This window comes from Tenebrio molitor, chromosome 3, assembly GCF_963966145.1.
Source record: "Tenebrio molitor chromosome 3, icTenMoli1.1, whole genome shotgun sequence".
Taxonomy (NCBI): Eukaryota; Metazoa; Arthropoda; class Insecta; order Coleoptera; family Tenebrionidae; genus Tenebrio; species Tenebrio molitor.
The window spans coordinates 27,630,303-27,645,774 of record NC_091048.1 but is presented as its reverse complement, the minus strand read 5'-3'; the positions used below and the strand labels follow the sequence as shown (position 1 = coordinate 27,645,774).

The following is a 15,472-nucleotide window of genomic DNA, read 5'->3' as shown; positions in this document are numbered from 1 at the left end:
TAATTAATTTTTTTCCCGTCTCTTCATTTAGGGCAACGGCAGTTAGACATGGCAGTTTCCATAGAAAGAAATAAAAATCAGATGATTAATAATAAGCAGATTACGAATCACAATTGTCAATTTTTTTGAGTAAATTTTTTTTAGAAAGAACAGTCGACTTTGAAAACGATCGAATAATAAATCTGACAGTTCTTATTTGTAAAAATAAAAAGTGGGTAATTTTGCAAGTACGGGATCTCAGTTGTCAACACAGCGATAGTTAATTAATAACATCCGACTGCGTCAAATGAATGCAAGGTTGCCACGTGTATTTTTTGGGCAAGTTAATTTGAATAAAAACTCGAAGCTCGAAATATAACGTTACGTGTTATCTAAAATAAAATAAAGACATTCTACTTTTAAATTGAACGAGATGCAAGGTGATTCAGGAATAATAATGAGCGTAACAAAATTTGTGATGCAACCAACAATACATGTCCTCCATAGATTTTTAGTTTTGGTTTTTATTATTCCACATAATGATTTTGATTAAATTTGACAAATGTAATGTCGGGCATATTGACTATGTTGTATAAAATTAAAATATACAGGGTGTTTCTGAAATACGTGTGTTAATTTTAATCAGTGAAAGAACTCGCCAATTTATGAAACTTTTTGTAAAATTCGTAAAAGTATTCCAAGAGTTTTTGCCCCACAATTTTTACCAACCGAGTCGTTTTGTGTGATTAACTAGTTTTTATTTTTTGTAACCATGAGAATCTAAATTTTAATTATTTATTTTTTTCTATAACAATGGAACTTTTTAACAAAGCTCTGTTTCTATCACAACAGAAAATTTTCGTCCTTACCCATAGGCGCGTATACACTTTGATGGTTAATTTATTCCAATTTTTAAATCAATTTGTATTGCTTTTTCGTAAAAATGTTATAGGGAAAAGTTCCATGATTTGGCGCGTTCTTCCATTGGTTAAAATTAACACACGTATTTCAGAAACACCCTGCATACATTTTTAAATCCACATAATGGGTGCAAATGTAATGTTGGCTGCATCACAAATTTCGTAACGCTCATCATTACTCGTGAATCACCCTGTATTAATAAAAATGGAATAATATTAAATCAAACGATTATACGGGGTGATCAAGAAGGATTGTTTGAGTTGGTGCAACTGCTTTTTTTTAATGGTAAAACTGGAGTAACTTCTGGTTGTTGACGGCTTGACACTGACAACCGCATTATTGACAAATAACATTTGACATTCCTGTATTTCAAGTTTAATTTCAATTGTCAAGAGGTAAAGTGGTGAAAGATTAAAACAACATTTTCATGACAGAATCTCATTTATTATATTCTCGGTAGAAATTTCACTTTTATGTTGTCCTTGGTTCTGAGAATTACATCCAGAGTTAAAACAACTGATTCCGGGGTGTCTACTGCTTCCAAAACAAAATTCCCCAAAATTCCACACAGAATGGCCTTCATTTCCAACATGGCGAACCGCTGACCTATGCAGTTTCGTGGTCCCGCGCTGAAAGGAATGTAGGCAAAAGGATGTCTTTGGTCGCAGTTGTGCGGCAGGAATCGATCAGGATCAAATTTTTCAGGATCAGGATAAATGTCAGGATTGCGGTGAAGATCGTAAATGTGCAGCTGCACCACTGTACCTTTCTTCAGTTTGTACCCGGTGTGAGTGACCAAGTCTTTGCCAAGTTCGCGCGAGATGTAGTGAACGCTCGGGTACAATCTTAACACTTCTTTGAGACACCTTTCCATGTAACTGAGTTCTTGGAGGTCGCTGTATTGTGGTTTTTTCTTGATGTCTCCCAAAACATCTTTCATCTCGTTGACAATTTCTTCCTACGACTCAATCATAATTTGTGTTTTTCTCCCTGAACTTACTCACTTGAACTTGGGGATGATTGGCGATCATCATCAAGGCAAACATCATGGCGGCGGAAACGGTGTCGTGTCCTTCAAACATAAAAGTGTCCACTTCTTCTCTGATTCCTTCATTGTCGATCAATCCTTCTCTTTTGGCTGTTAGCAACAAGTCCAACATGGCCAACCGTTTTCTTGTTTTTACAGTAGTCGAACCACTGTGAAAATCTTTTTCTCTTTCAGCAATAACTTCCGTAGTGAAGCTGTGCAGTGTCTTGACACACTTCACTTCTCTGTAAAAGTGAGGAGTGAAGATGTAAAGCCAATTGTGTACCAAATAAGGGTGTAGAACACGATAAATCAAGACGTCGACGAAATCGTGGAAAGCGCTTTTGTAGTTCTTTTCCTTCTCAGAATTAAATTCCAGTTTCCTCCCCATTGAAGTTTCTAAAATTTGCAAGTTTAATCTAAATCCAGAATTGTAGAATTTACTCGCCTCCAATAATTTTCAGGGAGAAATGTGTCATCAAAGGACTAATTTCAGTGTAGGGTTTATCACAATCTCTTTTCAAAACCTCCACCAACTCATCGGCTTTTTCATTGAAAGTCAGAATGAAATCTTGAAGGATATTAAAGTGGAAGGCGGGAGTCAATATTTTGCGACGCAATTGCCATTTGCTTCCAGTGCTGGTTAACAAACCAGTTCCCAACCACTTATGCAGAAGGTTGTAAGCTAAACTTTTCTTTATGTGGTTCATATCAGATAAAATTAACTAAAAAATAATTAGCCCATAAATTAAAATTGTCTTGTTTCAAAAATTACCTTCATATCTTCTGGACATATCAGGTTGGCAACTGAAATCGAAATCACCCATAACTTGTAAATAGGGTAGTATGAGCGACCCCAATTTCTTAGAACCTGAAAAATTTGAACTTTTTCCCAATTATTTAAAAATAAATTAGTCAGAATGTGATACTACCAGGAGTGGTGTGAAGAGGTTTTATGTTTCCAAAAATCCAGTTGCATCCAGGGGGTCCTGACAATTTCTGTACATGGTATACGCGACTAGTTTTCACGAATACTATTTTTAACAGAGAGCAAAGAACAACCAGTGCTATTACACCCAAGACAACTGTTACTAAGAACATGCTTCGGAGCGTTAATTTTCGAATAGTTCTTCTCCGTACTCTACAAATAATATATAGCAATTTTACGAGGAAAAGTACATGATTTTGAAAGGCCAAGTGGAGTTTATCATATAGGCGACAATATAAAAAAAAGATAAAAGCGCAAATACTAACAATTTCGTTTACTCTTTTATGCAACTTTATCAATAAGTATCTTGTTGTTGGATGATCCCAAGAGTGCAATTGCACCCAGAAGGTTGCAGTGTTTTCTCAACAATTTGCTGTCTTTAGTGTCTTTGATGTGCAAGTCATATTATGTAGGAATTACCTAATTCTATTCGCGAAAGATAAATGTCATTTATCAAGACTATTATGTACACGAGAGAGGAGCAAAAAAACATCAAAATGTTATTTCTTTTTATTATTTATTTTGCTCTTGATAAAAATTGCAACCTTTAGCATTATAAAGTACAAATTACAGTTTCATGTTGATCAATATTGCATAGCAATTAAGGATGAACTGGAGTAACAATCTCAGCAAAAAGTTGTGGAATTCTTATAATGCTATGAAACGTTTATTACGAGAAATCAATATTTGAAAAAATAGTTTTTAATTTTTGGAAACGAATTGTAATGAGTTGCAAGTAAATTCTGTGTTTATTTTCTTGATATTTAGATAATTACTTACATGTGATTTTACAATCTTTTGACTAAGACTGTACGTAAAAGTAAACAAAAGCACACTGAATTTCAATTTTCATTGATTTCTGTTAAAGTTCTTAACGTAACTGCAGTAAAACGTGCGATATGAGTGTAATGTTGCACACCGACGTCAATTATATGCATTTTGTTCACTTTTATTGAAATTAAAACAGATACATAACCTCAAAAACCGTGTTTTTCCACATGTAATTAGCGATTACAAGGAAAAACCTCGACCAACTTTTTTTGTAAATTCATTAGAAAATTCTACGATATCGATACTTTATGTGTGAAAAATTTAAGAAAAATTGGCCTTTTTGAAATATGTTTTTTATCAATTTTTATGCGACCATTGCTCCATTTCTCATAAGAACACGTGTAAAATATCCCGAAACTTTAAAAGGTAATAACTTTAAAATTCCTCGACCAAATTTTTTCAAATTTGGCACAGTACTTTAGAATGGATGAAAGGACTATCGTACCAATTTTAAGCAAATTTCGCCATTTTTCAATGTTACTCCAGTTCATCCTTAAAATCCAAATACCGGGTGATCAAGAAGGACTGTTTAAGTTGGCAATACAATTAAGAAAATTTTTATTTATAACACTAACTGGATATGTTTTGTTGGTTTATTTGACAAATATCTGAAATAGGTATAGCATTAACACCGACAAGCCATCAACAACCGGAAGTTACTCCTGTTATACGATTTAAAATACGATTCAGTGTCACCAACTTAAACAGTCCTTATTGATCACCCCGTAGATATTTAAAACCTGTTCGCTACAAAGTATTGTGCCTTCAAATTAATTCGGAATTAGAGTACGCTGTGATTTTATTATGAAGTTGGCAACATGCAATTTTTAAAGACAGCACAGCAGTGACATTTGACAACACAATACACCATGTTTATTCTGATCGTGACATAAAAATGTATAAAGAAGCCCAAAATATAAAACAAAATATTTATTCTTATAGCAAATGTTCAAAATTTTGTCCTTCAGTATAAACGCACAAACGATTTCTGGTTTTCATGTTGTCAAATGCGTTTTCCAATTGTTGGGGTGATCAAGAAGGACTGTTTGATTTGGTGACACTGAATTTTATTTTTAAATGGTACAACTGGAGTAACTTCCGGTTGTTGACGACTTCACACTGACAGCCGCATCATTGACAAATAACATTTGACATTTCAAATCAAATTCAAGTCAAATTAAATTAAAGATGTTGGTGAATCTGAGAGCCTGAAAAGAAAAGTTAATTTTTGTTTTTGAACTCACTACTTCGAGCATTTCTTTTAGTTAATTTTTAGATAATTGTTCTGTATTTCAAGTTTCATTTCAATTGTCGAAAGGTAAAGTGGTGAAAGGATTAAAACAAGATTTTCATGACAGAATCTCATTTATTCTATTCTCGGTAGAAATTTTACCTTGATGTTGTCCTTGGTTCTGAGAATTATATCTACAATTAAAACAATTGATTCGGGGGTGTCTACTGCTTCCAACACAAAATTCCCCAAAATTCCACACAGAATGGCCTTCATTTCCAACATGGCGAACCGCTGACCTATCGATCCGGATCGAATTTTTCAGGATCAGGATAAACTTCAGGATTATGGTGGAGATCGTAGATGTGCAACTGCACCACTGTGCCTTTCTTCAGCTTGTATCCGGTGTGAGTGATCAAGTCTTGGCCAAGTTCGCGCGAGATGTAGTGAACGCTCGGGTACAATCTTAACACTTCTTTGAGACACCTTTCCATGTAATTGAGTTCTTGGAGGTCGCTGTATTGTGGTTTTTTCTTGATGTCTCCCAAAACATCTTTCATCTCGTTGACAATTTCTTCCTACGACACAATCATAATTTGTGTTTTTCTCCCTGAACTTACTCACTTGAACTTGGGGATGATTGGCGATCATCATCAAGGCAAAAATCATAGCGGCGGAAACGGTGTCGTGTCCTTCAAACATAAAAGTGTCTACTTCTTCTCTGATGCCTTCATTGTCGATGAACCCTTCTTCTCTTTTGGCGGTTAGCAACAAGTCCAACATGGCCAACCGTTTTCTCGTCCTTTTAGTCGAATCACTGTGAAAATCTTTTTCCCTTTCAGCAATAACTTCCGTGGTGAAGCTGTGCAATGTCTTGACAAATTTCACTTCTCTGTAAAAGTGAGGCGTGAAGATGTAAAGCCAGATCGGAATAAAATAAGGGCGAAACGTCTTTCTCACCTCCGATGATCTTCAGAGCGAAATGCGTAATTATCGGAGTTATCTCAGTGCAGGTGTTGTAACACTCCCCCTTCAACACTTCTACCAGTTCCTCTGTTTTCTCGTTGAAAGTTTGAATAAAATCTTGCAGGATGTTAAAATGGAAAGCTGGTGTTAAGATTTTCCGACGCGTCTGCCACTTTGTTCCGGTGCTGGTCAACAGTCCAGTACCCAGCCACTTGTTCAGCAAGTTGTAGGCTGGACTCTTCTTCATGTGTTTTATATCTGACAGAATCAACTGCAACCAGATGGTTTTTACAATTTTCCTCTCGTTTTAAACTCACCTTCATATCCTCTGGGCTCATTATATTAGCAGCTGATACAGATATTACCCACAACTTATAAATGGGGTAGTACTCGAGACCCCATTTTCTAAGCATCTGGAAAATTTTATCTGTGTTTTGGTTAATTTACAGTTCCACCAGCACAATACTGGAGTACCTGGACTATCTTGAAGAAGGTACATATTCCCCACAATCCAGTTGAACATAGGAGGTCCTGGTAATTTTTGAATGTGGTACACGCGACTAGATATTTCTGTTACGATTTTAAAAAAATAATAGATAGCACCCAGTGCTATTACACCCAAGAAAACTATCTCCAGAGGCATTCTTGAAACTGTTGGTAGTCGACTAAGCAAGAGGAAGAGAAGTTATTTATTTATATGAGAAAGGACGCTTGAGATTGATGCTAATTTTTGTTAAAACCAGATAATTAAAGAAAAATGCAGTTATCGTGTATTACAAGAAAAACATAGTACGAAACGTGTTGGACTTTACTTCCTTTATTAGATAAATAGAGCAATAGATTAAAATCAATGCCAAATGAGTTCCACATAGGTCTTTACAGGGATTTATATTAGGTATTCAACGAGCTGCATATAAGCGCTATTGCACTCACTGTCGCTAGCAGAGTTTCTGACAGCATTGTTTCGACTGTTAGTACTCGACAGTACTCTCCTTAAACACTGCAAGTTCGCGTCACGCAAGAATCAGTACTGGGTCCTCTGTTATCAAACAATAATACAAAATTATACATTTATTTTTATGAAAATTTACAAAATCCCGTCTATTGAGTTTCTTCCTGCCTTGGCACTTTGACTTCCTTCGACCAGGGCTCCAAGAATGCGAATTTCTGACGGTGCAGTTACATAGTCCTGCGCTGAAGGGGATGTAGGCGAAGGGATGTCTTTCGAAGATGTCCTTCGAGAGGGCGCGGTCGGGACATATACAGGCTGTTTGATGAAAAACGCCTCAACCCATAACTTTGTTATTTATTACCCGATTTCAATGAACAAAAAAATCAAAGATATGGTTTTTCAAGCGCTACAAAACAACCACAAAAATTTTTTTTTTGGCGTTATCTTCAATAGCTAACGATAGCCAACTTTTTTTTTAAAAAGGACACATGAAGTTTTTTAGGCTTGGTCTGGTAAGGTTTTTTTTCTGGATCTAATGGTATATTGAAAGTTATCATTTGGTTCATAGCTAACTGAAAAAAAAAAAAAACATTTTTTTGTGGTTCAGCTTATTATAAAATTTTTAAGAGTGCCGTGAAAAACAATCGGAATACAAAGTACGATAAATGTCATTTAAACGTCAGCTTAGAAGTTTTCACCTGCTTTTTTAAACTTTTTTTATTTAAGTATGTATAAAATAACATTGTCAGTCATGCAGGATAGCAGTCATTTGACTATTATTTTATGTTCGAGTGTAATAAAAATCGTAATTAGTCAAAAACAAAAAGTTAATAGAAAAAATAATAATAATTAAAATTTTTTATTTTTTTATGTTTTCCAAGAAAATAATAATAAAACTCTTCAAGATTGCACCTGGAAATTTTCAAACTCACACTTGACATTTGTTGCTATTTGTATTCCAATTGTTTTTCACGGCACACTTGAAAATTTCATAATAAACTGAATCAGAATTAAAAATTGTTTTATTTTTTTTTCAGTCAGCTATGAACCAAACGATAATTTTTAATACATCGTTAGATTCAGAAAAAAAAACTTTATCAGACTGAGCCTAAAAAACTACATGTGTCCGTTTAAAAAAAAAAGTTGACTATCGTAAGCTACTGAAAATAACGCCAAAAAAAATTATTTTATGGCTGCTTCGTAGCGCATGAAAAACCATATCTTCGGTTTTTTTGTTCATTGAAATCGGATAATAAATAAAAAAGTTATGGGTTGAGGCGTTTTTTATCAAACAGCCTGTATTCTCTTGTTGGGTGTGATTTTTTCTTAAATGTTGTTGACTCATAAATGTTACATAACCTTAAAAATCTGGAATAAGGAATTATCTAACATGATGGTCCTGCTTTTAATTGATTAATTATGTCACATGACTATGTGAGAGGTCCTTTAATTTCTTGTGTTCGTTAAAACTTGAATTATGTTATGTTCACACAACACAACGCATCATTCTTGTGTATCTATACTAAATTGAGATAACCTTAGAAAAATTACCTTGTGATGCGCATTTTTTTTAGAAATTACAAATAAACGCACAGAAATGAAATCAATGGAACATTAACGCAGTGGATTCATAGCAACATCAAATTCAAAATGTAAAGTTTTTATGTTGGTACACTTGTCACTTCTGTCAAATTAAAATATGACAATTCACAAGTCAAAGTAGATCAAGTTGTCATTATCACGATTTATTTATTTGCAAAAATGGTTTAGTATTTTAACTTAGAAAGCGATTCAATAAACAATTCTTTAACAATTACTTGGCGTACCAATTATTCGGGAGTGCCAACCCACTAAATTTGTTTCAATTATTAAAAGTCACTCGGTAGTTTCCTACTCATTATAGTTTGTAAAAGAAACTTGAGACTAAATCCAGAGTAATAGAATTTACCCACCTTCAGTAGTTTTAAGACGAAAATTTGTAATCAAATAGAGTGCCGTGACAACTGTCTAAATGTCAATAAATTCGCTCTCTAATAAAAACGCGCCAAATGTTGTTGCAAGTGCTTCACTGCAATCCAATGGTGCTACAGAAGTTAGAAAACGCAAAAAATGGACTATGGAAATGAATATTTTCATTATACGGGAATATTTTCGGATCACGAAACTACAGGATGTTGTTAGTACTTACAGGCAAATCTACAGGGTCTCTATAAATGATTGTCTGGTCAAGCCAGCCTTGGAAAAAAATTTTACTGTTCCGCTTTTTTGAAACCGATGCCAAATTCTAGTTCGTTTTCACGGTCACTTCTGACATTAGTGACTGACGTTTCGTTTGCGCTTGTCAGTCGAGTTTTGGTTCCTTATATTCGTTTTATCGCAGTTAATCACAGTTAATATACACCAAAAATCAGTATTTTTCAATAAAAATTGCAAGTACGTCCGCTTTTAGAGGTAAATACACTGGCAAAATTTGTGAGGTTATGCTTTATTTTAGCTTTATTTTCTTTACAATGGTTTATTCTGTTGAACAGAACACGTTCATTGTTGTTTTTTACTTTCGAAATGGAAGGTTTAATAATGGGGAATTATCTGTTTGTAAAAATGAATTCCATCAAAATATCTGAACAACATTGTGAACAGATTTTTAACAATCAGAACAATTAGCAGGGGTAAATCATTAGGACGAGCACCAGTATCTGATGAAATACTCAAGGATTTGAAAGAAATGGTGGAAAAGACTACAGATATCCATAGCCTCTTTATCTCAACAATCTGGTGTACCACGATGCACTTGTCACAAAATCATTAAAAATAGGCTACAACTGCATCTTTATAAAATTAGTGTTGTACAAGAACTCCAACCTGCAGATTATCAAAGTTGTGTTCAGTTTGAAAATCACCTCAATTTCATAATTTGGAGTGCTGAGAATCCACACCAATTTGTAGACTCCTTTACATGTTTTGAAAATTGGTGTGTGGAACTGTGGATAGCAGTGTTGCTATACCCTTAACTAAGAAATGCTGCAAAATATTTTTGAAAATAAATGAAGAATTGTCAAGTGTTTAGAAGTTAATGGGGGACATTCTCAATCTATTTTATAAAAAAATACCCATTTGTTATCGTTATTTAGTGTTGTAAATTATGTTGTTGAATACATTTGATTTTATTGAAAAACCAGTAAGACTTATTTGTTATGAAAAACACTGTTATTTATATTGGAAGAGAAAATGGGAGTCAACACCATATTCGACAATTCAGTCTAGGTCGTATTTACCACTAGCATAAAACAAGAAATGTGAAAGCACTAAAGCAGACAAAAAGGCAGTATCAAGTATTGTATTGTGGTATACGAGGACAAGGTGTTCTCAATATTTATCTGTTTGGATTTGTTCTCATACCAATTCCTGTACAGTGTGTGGCGGTACGATGGGGGCAATAATTGTTCCCCTTTGGGTGTTGATATTAAATAATAAATACATTAATGTTAGCAAGAGTAAAGCACAGTTGAAACTTGTCTCTGGTTAAAAGTCAACAACCTAACCTGAAAATGTGACATTCATTAATTGCCGAACAAAGTGGCACATTCAAAATTTGACAACTTTCCATGGCTGGCTGGACCCGACAATCATTTATAGAGACCCTGTATTAAATAGCACTGGATATGGTTTCAATATTAGACTTAATAATACCACACTATCCAAATTAAATCACCTTCTCTATATGGATGACATAAAACTTTATGCATCAAAAAAGAATCACATTTTATCTTTACTAACAATAACTGAAAATTTCTCAAATGATATTGGGATGAGTTTTGGTATTGATAAGTGTAAAATGCAATCAATATGTCGCGGTCATTACGAACATTTAGAATATATAACTCAAGAAGGAGAAATCATTAAAAATTTAAATAAAGGAGAATTTTATAAATATTTAGGTATTAATCAATCAAATCATATTCAACACTCAATTATAAAAGAAAATTTAGAAAAGCAATTTTATTTAAGAATTAAATCTATTTTAAAATCAAAATTAAACGGTAATAATTTAATTAAAGCAGTTAATACATATGCTGTTCCATTACTGACCTATTCTTTCGGTGTTATAAAATGGTCCAAAACTAATTTACAGAACATAAACATTAAAACTAGAGTTCTTTTTACAAAATTTAGTAAACACCATCCTAAATCTGCTATTGAAAGATTTAATTTACCACGCGAAAACGGTGGTAGGGGTTTTTCAAATCTAGAAATACTGCTAAAAAATCAAATTGCTTCACTAAAAAATGATTTCCTCAATAGAGCTCGTGATAACACCTTTTTCAATGCTTTGGTTTCAGCCGATAAAGGCTACACACCTTTAAATTTAAGTGAGAATATAATTTCAGACATTGTTAAGCCAAATATACCTGACACAATAGCAAATATAAAACAGAAGTCTTTACATGGGAGATACTTTAAAGAACTGGAACAACCAGAAGTTAATATTCAGGCATCTCATGCATGGCTTAAGAAATCAAATATTCACCCTGAGACGGAGGGTTTTATATTTGCAATACAAGATCGTGTTATAAATACAAGAAATTATAAAAAACACATATGCGGTTTACAATCGATAATTGATAAATGTAGGATTTGCGGAACTGAAGGGGAAACAATTGAACACATCATTTCTTCTTGCACCGTTTTGGCTCAAAGCGAATATAAAAAACGACACGATATATTCGCTAAAATTATACACATGAATTTAGCTGTTAAATTCAATTTATTAAAGAATACACAACCACATTATAGTTATACACCAGAAAGTTGTTTGGAAAATGACAGTTACAGGTTATATTTTGATAGAACAATTTTAACTGACATTCATATTAAACATAACAGACCAGACATTATAATTTTAAATAAACAACAAAAGCAAGCATATCTTTTAGATATAGCTGTTCCAAAGTCACATAATATAACACAGACATATAACACAAAAATTAATAAATATTTAGAGCTGTCCGTTGCTATGAGAAATCTTTGGTGTTTAGAAAAAATTTCGATTTTACCACTTGTAATTTCAGCAACGGGAATAGTACCGCAATCTCTTTTTAAAAATTTAAAAATTCTGGATTTAGATAACACATTGGTAGTTGAAATTCAAAAAGGTATATTATTATAGGTACTCATGTCACATCGTGAGGAAGTTCCTTAACATTGACACAGAACATAATACACAACAAAGTCAAAATGCGGAGGCAAGACGCCGGTAATTATGTTGATAAGCACTGCACTATTACTTGATAGTAATATCCGTAATAGTGTATGTACTCCGGCAAAATTGCCGTGCCGCCGGGTGGAGGTGGGATAGTAATCAGGGAACTAATTTCTCTGTAAGGTTTATCACAATTTGCGTTGAAAACTTCCACCACGTCTTTTACTTTCTCATGAAGATTTGAATAAAATCTTGAAGGATGTAAAACGAAAAGCAGGAGTGAGCATGAATTATTTAGTTTTACTGCTAGTCAATAAGTTAGTTCCTTTTCATTGGATCTGATTTTTTCGATGATCATAAAAAAGAGTCGCGGAATCGAAATTTCAAGCAGCATTTTTTTTGTCACTTGTTGAATTTTGAGTTAATTGCCGTGAGTGTAATTAAATCATCGGTTCCACATGTTGCCTACCCCTTATTATGCCGCAAATAATTATTTTTTAATGTAATTAAATCAAAATGACAAAAACATGACAAGAGTAAAAAATGAGGTTATATCAACGTAAACTGTACATAAAGTCCATTCAAAAGTCAAAAAACCACCAACGTCGCATTTTCCTCGATAATTACTATCGGCAACGCTGTTTAGTGTAAAATTTGGTGAGAATTGTCATTTTGAGGTTAAGTGTTCATTATTAAATGTTTTGTTTTTCTGGGAATGTTTCAGTAAAAATAATAAGAATCAATAAATAAATGAAACACGCTGCCAATAAAACAATATGAACGGAATTCAAAGCAATTGAATTTTGTTTTGAATCAAATAAATGTCATAATTTATAGTTACCAACATAGTATGAAAAAATATCTACCTAGGGTTTTTAAATTTTACCAACCTAAAGCAACCTACCTATCATTATCTTAGCTGCATCACTATTTTTCATAACTGTTAAAATCACTGAAACAATAACTTCTACAAAATTAGTTCAACAGGGAACTCATGAAAACAATTTCACGTTTTTTCGTCAGTTGAAATCTAAATAACAGGTTACAAATTTAAATAAGTCAAAAATTAGTTACTAATATTCAGAAAGTATTTTCAAAACAGATTAAAAAAACTTTCAGTACAACTTATTTGGCGCCCTCTTTCCACAAACTCTCAAAACATTTTGCTAACTATTTTCAGTGAGCAAAAACCACTAAAATCCGATCATCATGGAAAAAATTAATTGTAAGGCAATCCAAATCAAGATTAAAGGGTAAAAGGATTAAAACAAGATTTCTTCTTTTTATGACAGAATTTCATTTATTATATTCTCGGTATAAATTTCACCTTGATGCTGTCCTTGGTTCTGAGAATAATATCTATCACTAAAACAATTGATTCCGGGGTGTCGACTGCTTCCAAAACAAAATTCCCCAAAATTCCACACAGAATGGCCTTCATTTCCAACATGGCGAACCTCTGACCTATGCAGTTTCTTGGTCCCGCGCTGAAAGGAATGTACGCAAAAGGATGTCTTTGGTCGCAGTTGTGCGGCAGGAATCGATCAGGATCGAATTTTTCCGGATCAGGATAAACGTCAGGATTGTGGTGGAGGTCGTAGATGTGCAACTGGACCACTGTGCCTTTCTTCAGTTTGTACCCAGTGTGAGTGACCAAGTCTTTGCCAAGTTCGCGCGAGATATAGTGAACGCTCGGGTACAATCTTAACACTTCTTTGAGACACCTTTCCATGTAACTGAGTTCTTGGAGGTCGCTGTATTGTGGTTTTTTCTTGATGTCTCCCAAAACATCTTTCATCTCGTTGACAATTTCTTCCTACGGCACAATCATAATTTGTGTTTTTCTCCCTGAACTTACTCACTTGAATTTGGGGATGATTGGCGATCATCATCAAGGCAAAAATCATAGCGGCGGAAACGGTGTCGTGTCCTTCAAACATAAAAGTGTCTACTTCTTCTCTGATGCCTTCATTATCGATGAGTCCTTCTTGTCTTTTGGCGGTCAGCAACAAGTCCAACATGGCCAACCGTTTTCTTTTCTTTTGAGTAGTCGAATCACTGTGAAAATCTTTTTCTCTTTCAGCAATAACTTCCGTGGTGAAGCTGTGCAATGTCTTGACAAATTTCAGTTCTCTGTAAAAGTGAGGAGTGAAGATGTAGAGCCAAATGTGTATGAAATAAGGACGAAAAATACGATAAATCAGGATGTCGACCAAACCGTGGAAAGCACTTTTGTAGTCCTTTTCCTTCTCAGAGTTAAATTCCAGTTTCCTCCCCATTGAAGTTTCTAAAATTTGCAAGTTTAATCTAAATCCAGAATTGTAAAATTTACTCGCCTCCAATAATTTTCAGGGAGAAATGTGTCATCAAAGGACTAATTTCAGTGTAGGGTTTATCACAATCTCTTTTCAAAACCTCCACCAACTCATCGGCTTTTTCATTGAAAGTCAGAATGAAATCTTGAAGGATGTTAAAGTGGAAAGCGGGAGTCAATATTTTGCGACGCAATTGCCATTTGCTTCCAGTGCTGGTTAACAAACCAGTTCCCAACCACTTATGCAGAAGGTTGTAAGCTAAACTTTTCTTTATGTGGTTCATATCGGATAAAATTAACTAAAACACAATTAATCCATAAATTTAAATTGTCTTGATTCAAAAATTACCTTCATATCTTCTGGACAAATCACGTTGGCAACTGAAATAGAAATCACCCAGCATTTGTAAATGGGGTAGAATGAACGACCCCAATTCCTTAGAACCTGGAAAATGTGAACTTTTTTTCAATTATTTAAAAATAAATTAGTCAAAATGTGATACTACCAGGAGTGCTCTGAAGCGGTTTCATGTTTCCAAAAATCCAGTTGTATCTAGGAGGTCCTGGTAATTTCTGCACATGGTATACGCGACTAGTTTTCACGAATATTATTTTTAACAGGCGGTAAAGAACAACCAATGCTGTTGCACCCAAAAAATACGTTACTAGCAACATGCTTCGGTGCGTTCGGATGGTTCTCTTCCGTGCTCACAAATAGAATTTGGTAAGTAAGAATTTTACGAGGACCGATAGATGATTTCAAAGGTCAAGTGGAGTTTATCATATGGGCGACAATATCAAAAGAAAAAAAGATAAAACTAATTACTAACAATTTCGTTTACTGTTACTTCATACATTTTAAATAAGTACGAGTATGTTGTTGTTGGATGACCCCAAAAGTTCTATTGTATCCAGGGGGTTGGGGTACTTTCTCCACTATTTGCTATCTTTGCTGTGACAGTCATATTATGCAGGAATAAACTCTATTCGGCAAGGATAAATGTCGTTTATTTCGGTCCACGTTTATTTTCCTTGTAATATATGTACATATGTAATGTATTTA

At 34.0% G+C, this 15,472-nt stretch overlaps 2 protein-coding genes and 1 pseudogene across 2 annotated transcripts; all 3 read right to left on the bottom strand.

The window, feature by feature from the left end:
- Positions 1-1,322: 1,322 nt before the first annotated feature.
- Positions 1,323-3,801, bottom strand: LOC138126358 (cytochrome P450 4C1-like). The gene is made up of 6 exons (XM_069042133.1): positions 3,696-3,801; positions 2,860-3,068; positions 2,703-2,812; positions 2,376-2,652; positions 1,905-2,326; positions 1,323-1,858 (listed from the first exon to the last, which is right to left on the bottom strand). Exons 2-6 carry the CDS (start codon positions 3,026-3,028, stop codon positions 1,346-1,348), a joined length of 1,491 nt encoding a protein of 496 aa, XP_068898234.1. The 5' UTR covers positions 3,029-3,068; positions 3,696-3,801; the 3' UTR covers positions 1,323-1,345.
- A 1,311-nt stretch (positions 3,802-5,112) lies between these two features.
- Positions 5,113-6,250, bottom strand: LOC138126445 (cytochrome P450 4c3-like; annotated as a pseudogene).
- Positions 6,251-13,368: 7,118 nt separating this feature from the next.
- Positions 13,369-15,148, bottom strand: LOC138125700 (cytochrome P450 4C1-like). The gene is made up of 5 exons (XM_069041151.1): positions 14,916-15,148; positions 14,759-14,868; positions 14,432-14,708; positions 13,958-14,382; positions 13,369-13,911 (listed from the first exon to the last, which is right to left on the bottom strand). The coding sequence occupies exons 1-5, from the start codon at positions 15,082-15,084 to the stop codon at positions 13,399-13,401; spliced, it is 1,494 nt and encodes a 497-aa protein (XP_068897252.1). The 5' UTR covers positions 15,085-15,148; the 3' UTR covers positions 13,369-13,398.
- Between the last annotated feature and the right edge of the window lie 324 nt (positions 15,149-15,472).

What these genes read in the sequence shown, in the direction of transcription:
- LOC138126358 (XM_069042133.1), bottom strand. Translation starts at nt 3,028, where the DNA reads ATGTTCTTAGTAACAGTTGTCTTGGGTGTAATAGCACTGGTTGTTCTT. An exon ending in ACCTCTTCACACCACTCCTG is followed by an intron (nt 2,813 to 2,859) that starts GTAGTATCACAT and finishes ATTGGGAAAAAG; the next exon opens with TTCAAATTTTTCAGGTTCTA. An exon ending in TATGTCCAGAAGATATGAAG is followed by an intron (nt 2,653 to 2,702) that starts GTAATTTTTGAA and finishes ATTATTTTTTAG; the next exon opens with TTAATTTTATCTGATATGAA.
- LOC138125700 (XM_069041151.1), bottom strand. Translation starts at nt 15,084, where the DNA reads ATGTTGCTAGTAACGTATTTTTTGGGTGCAACAGCATTGGTTGTTCTT. An exon ending in ACCGCTTCAGAGCACTCCTG is followed by an intron (nt 14,869 to 14,915) that starts GTAGTATCACAT and finishes ATTGAAAAAAAG; the next exon opens with TTCACATTTTCCAGGTTCTA. An exon ending in CCAATCATCCCCAAATTCAA is followed by an intron (nt 13,912 to 13,957) that starts GTGAGTAAGTTC and finishes ATTGTGCCGTAG; the next exon opens with GAAGAAATTGTCAACGAGAT.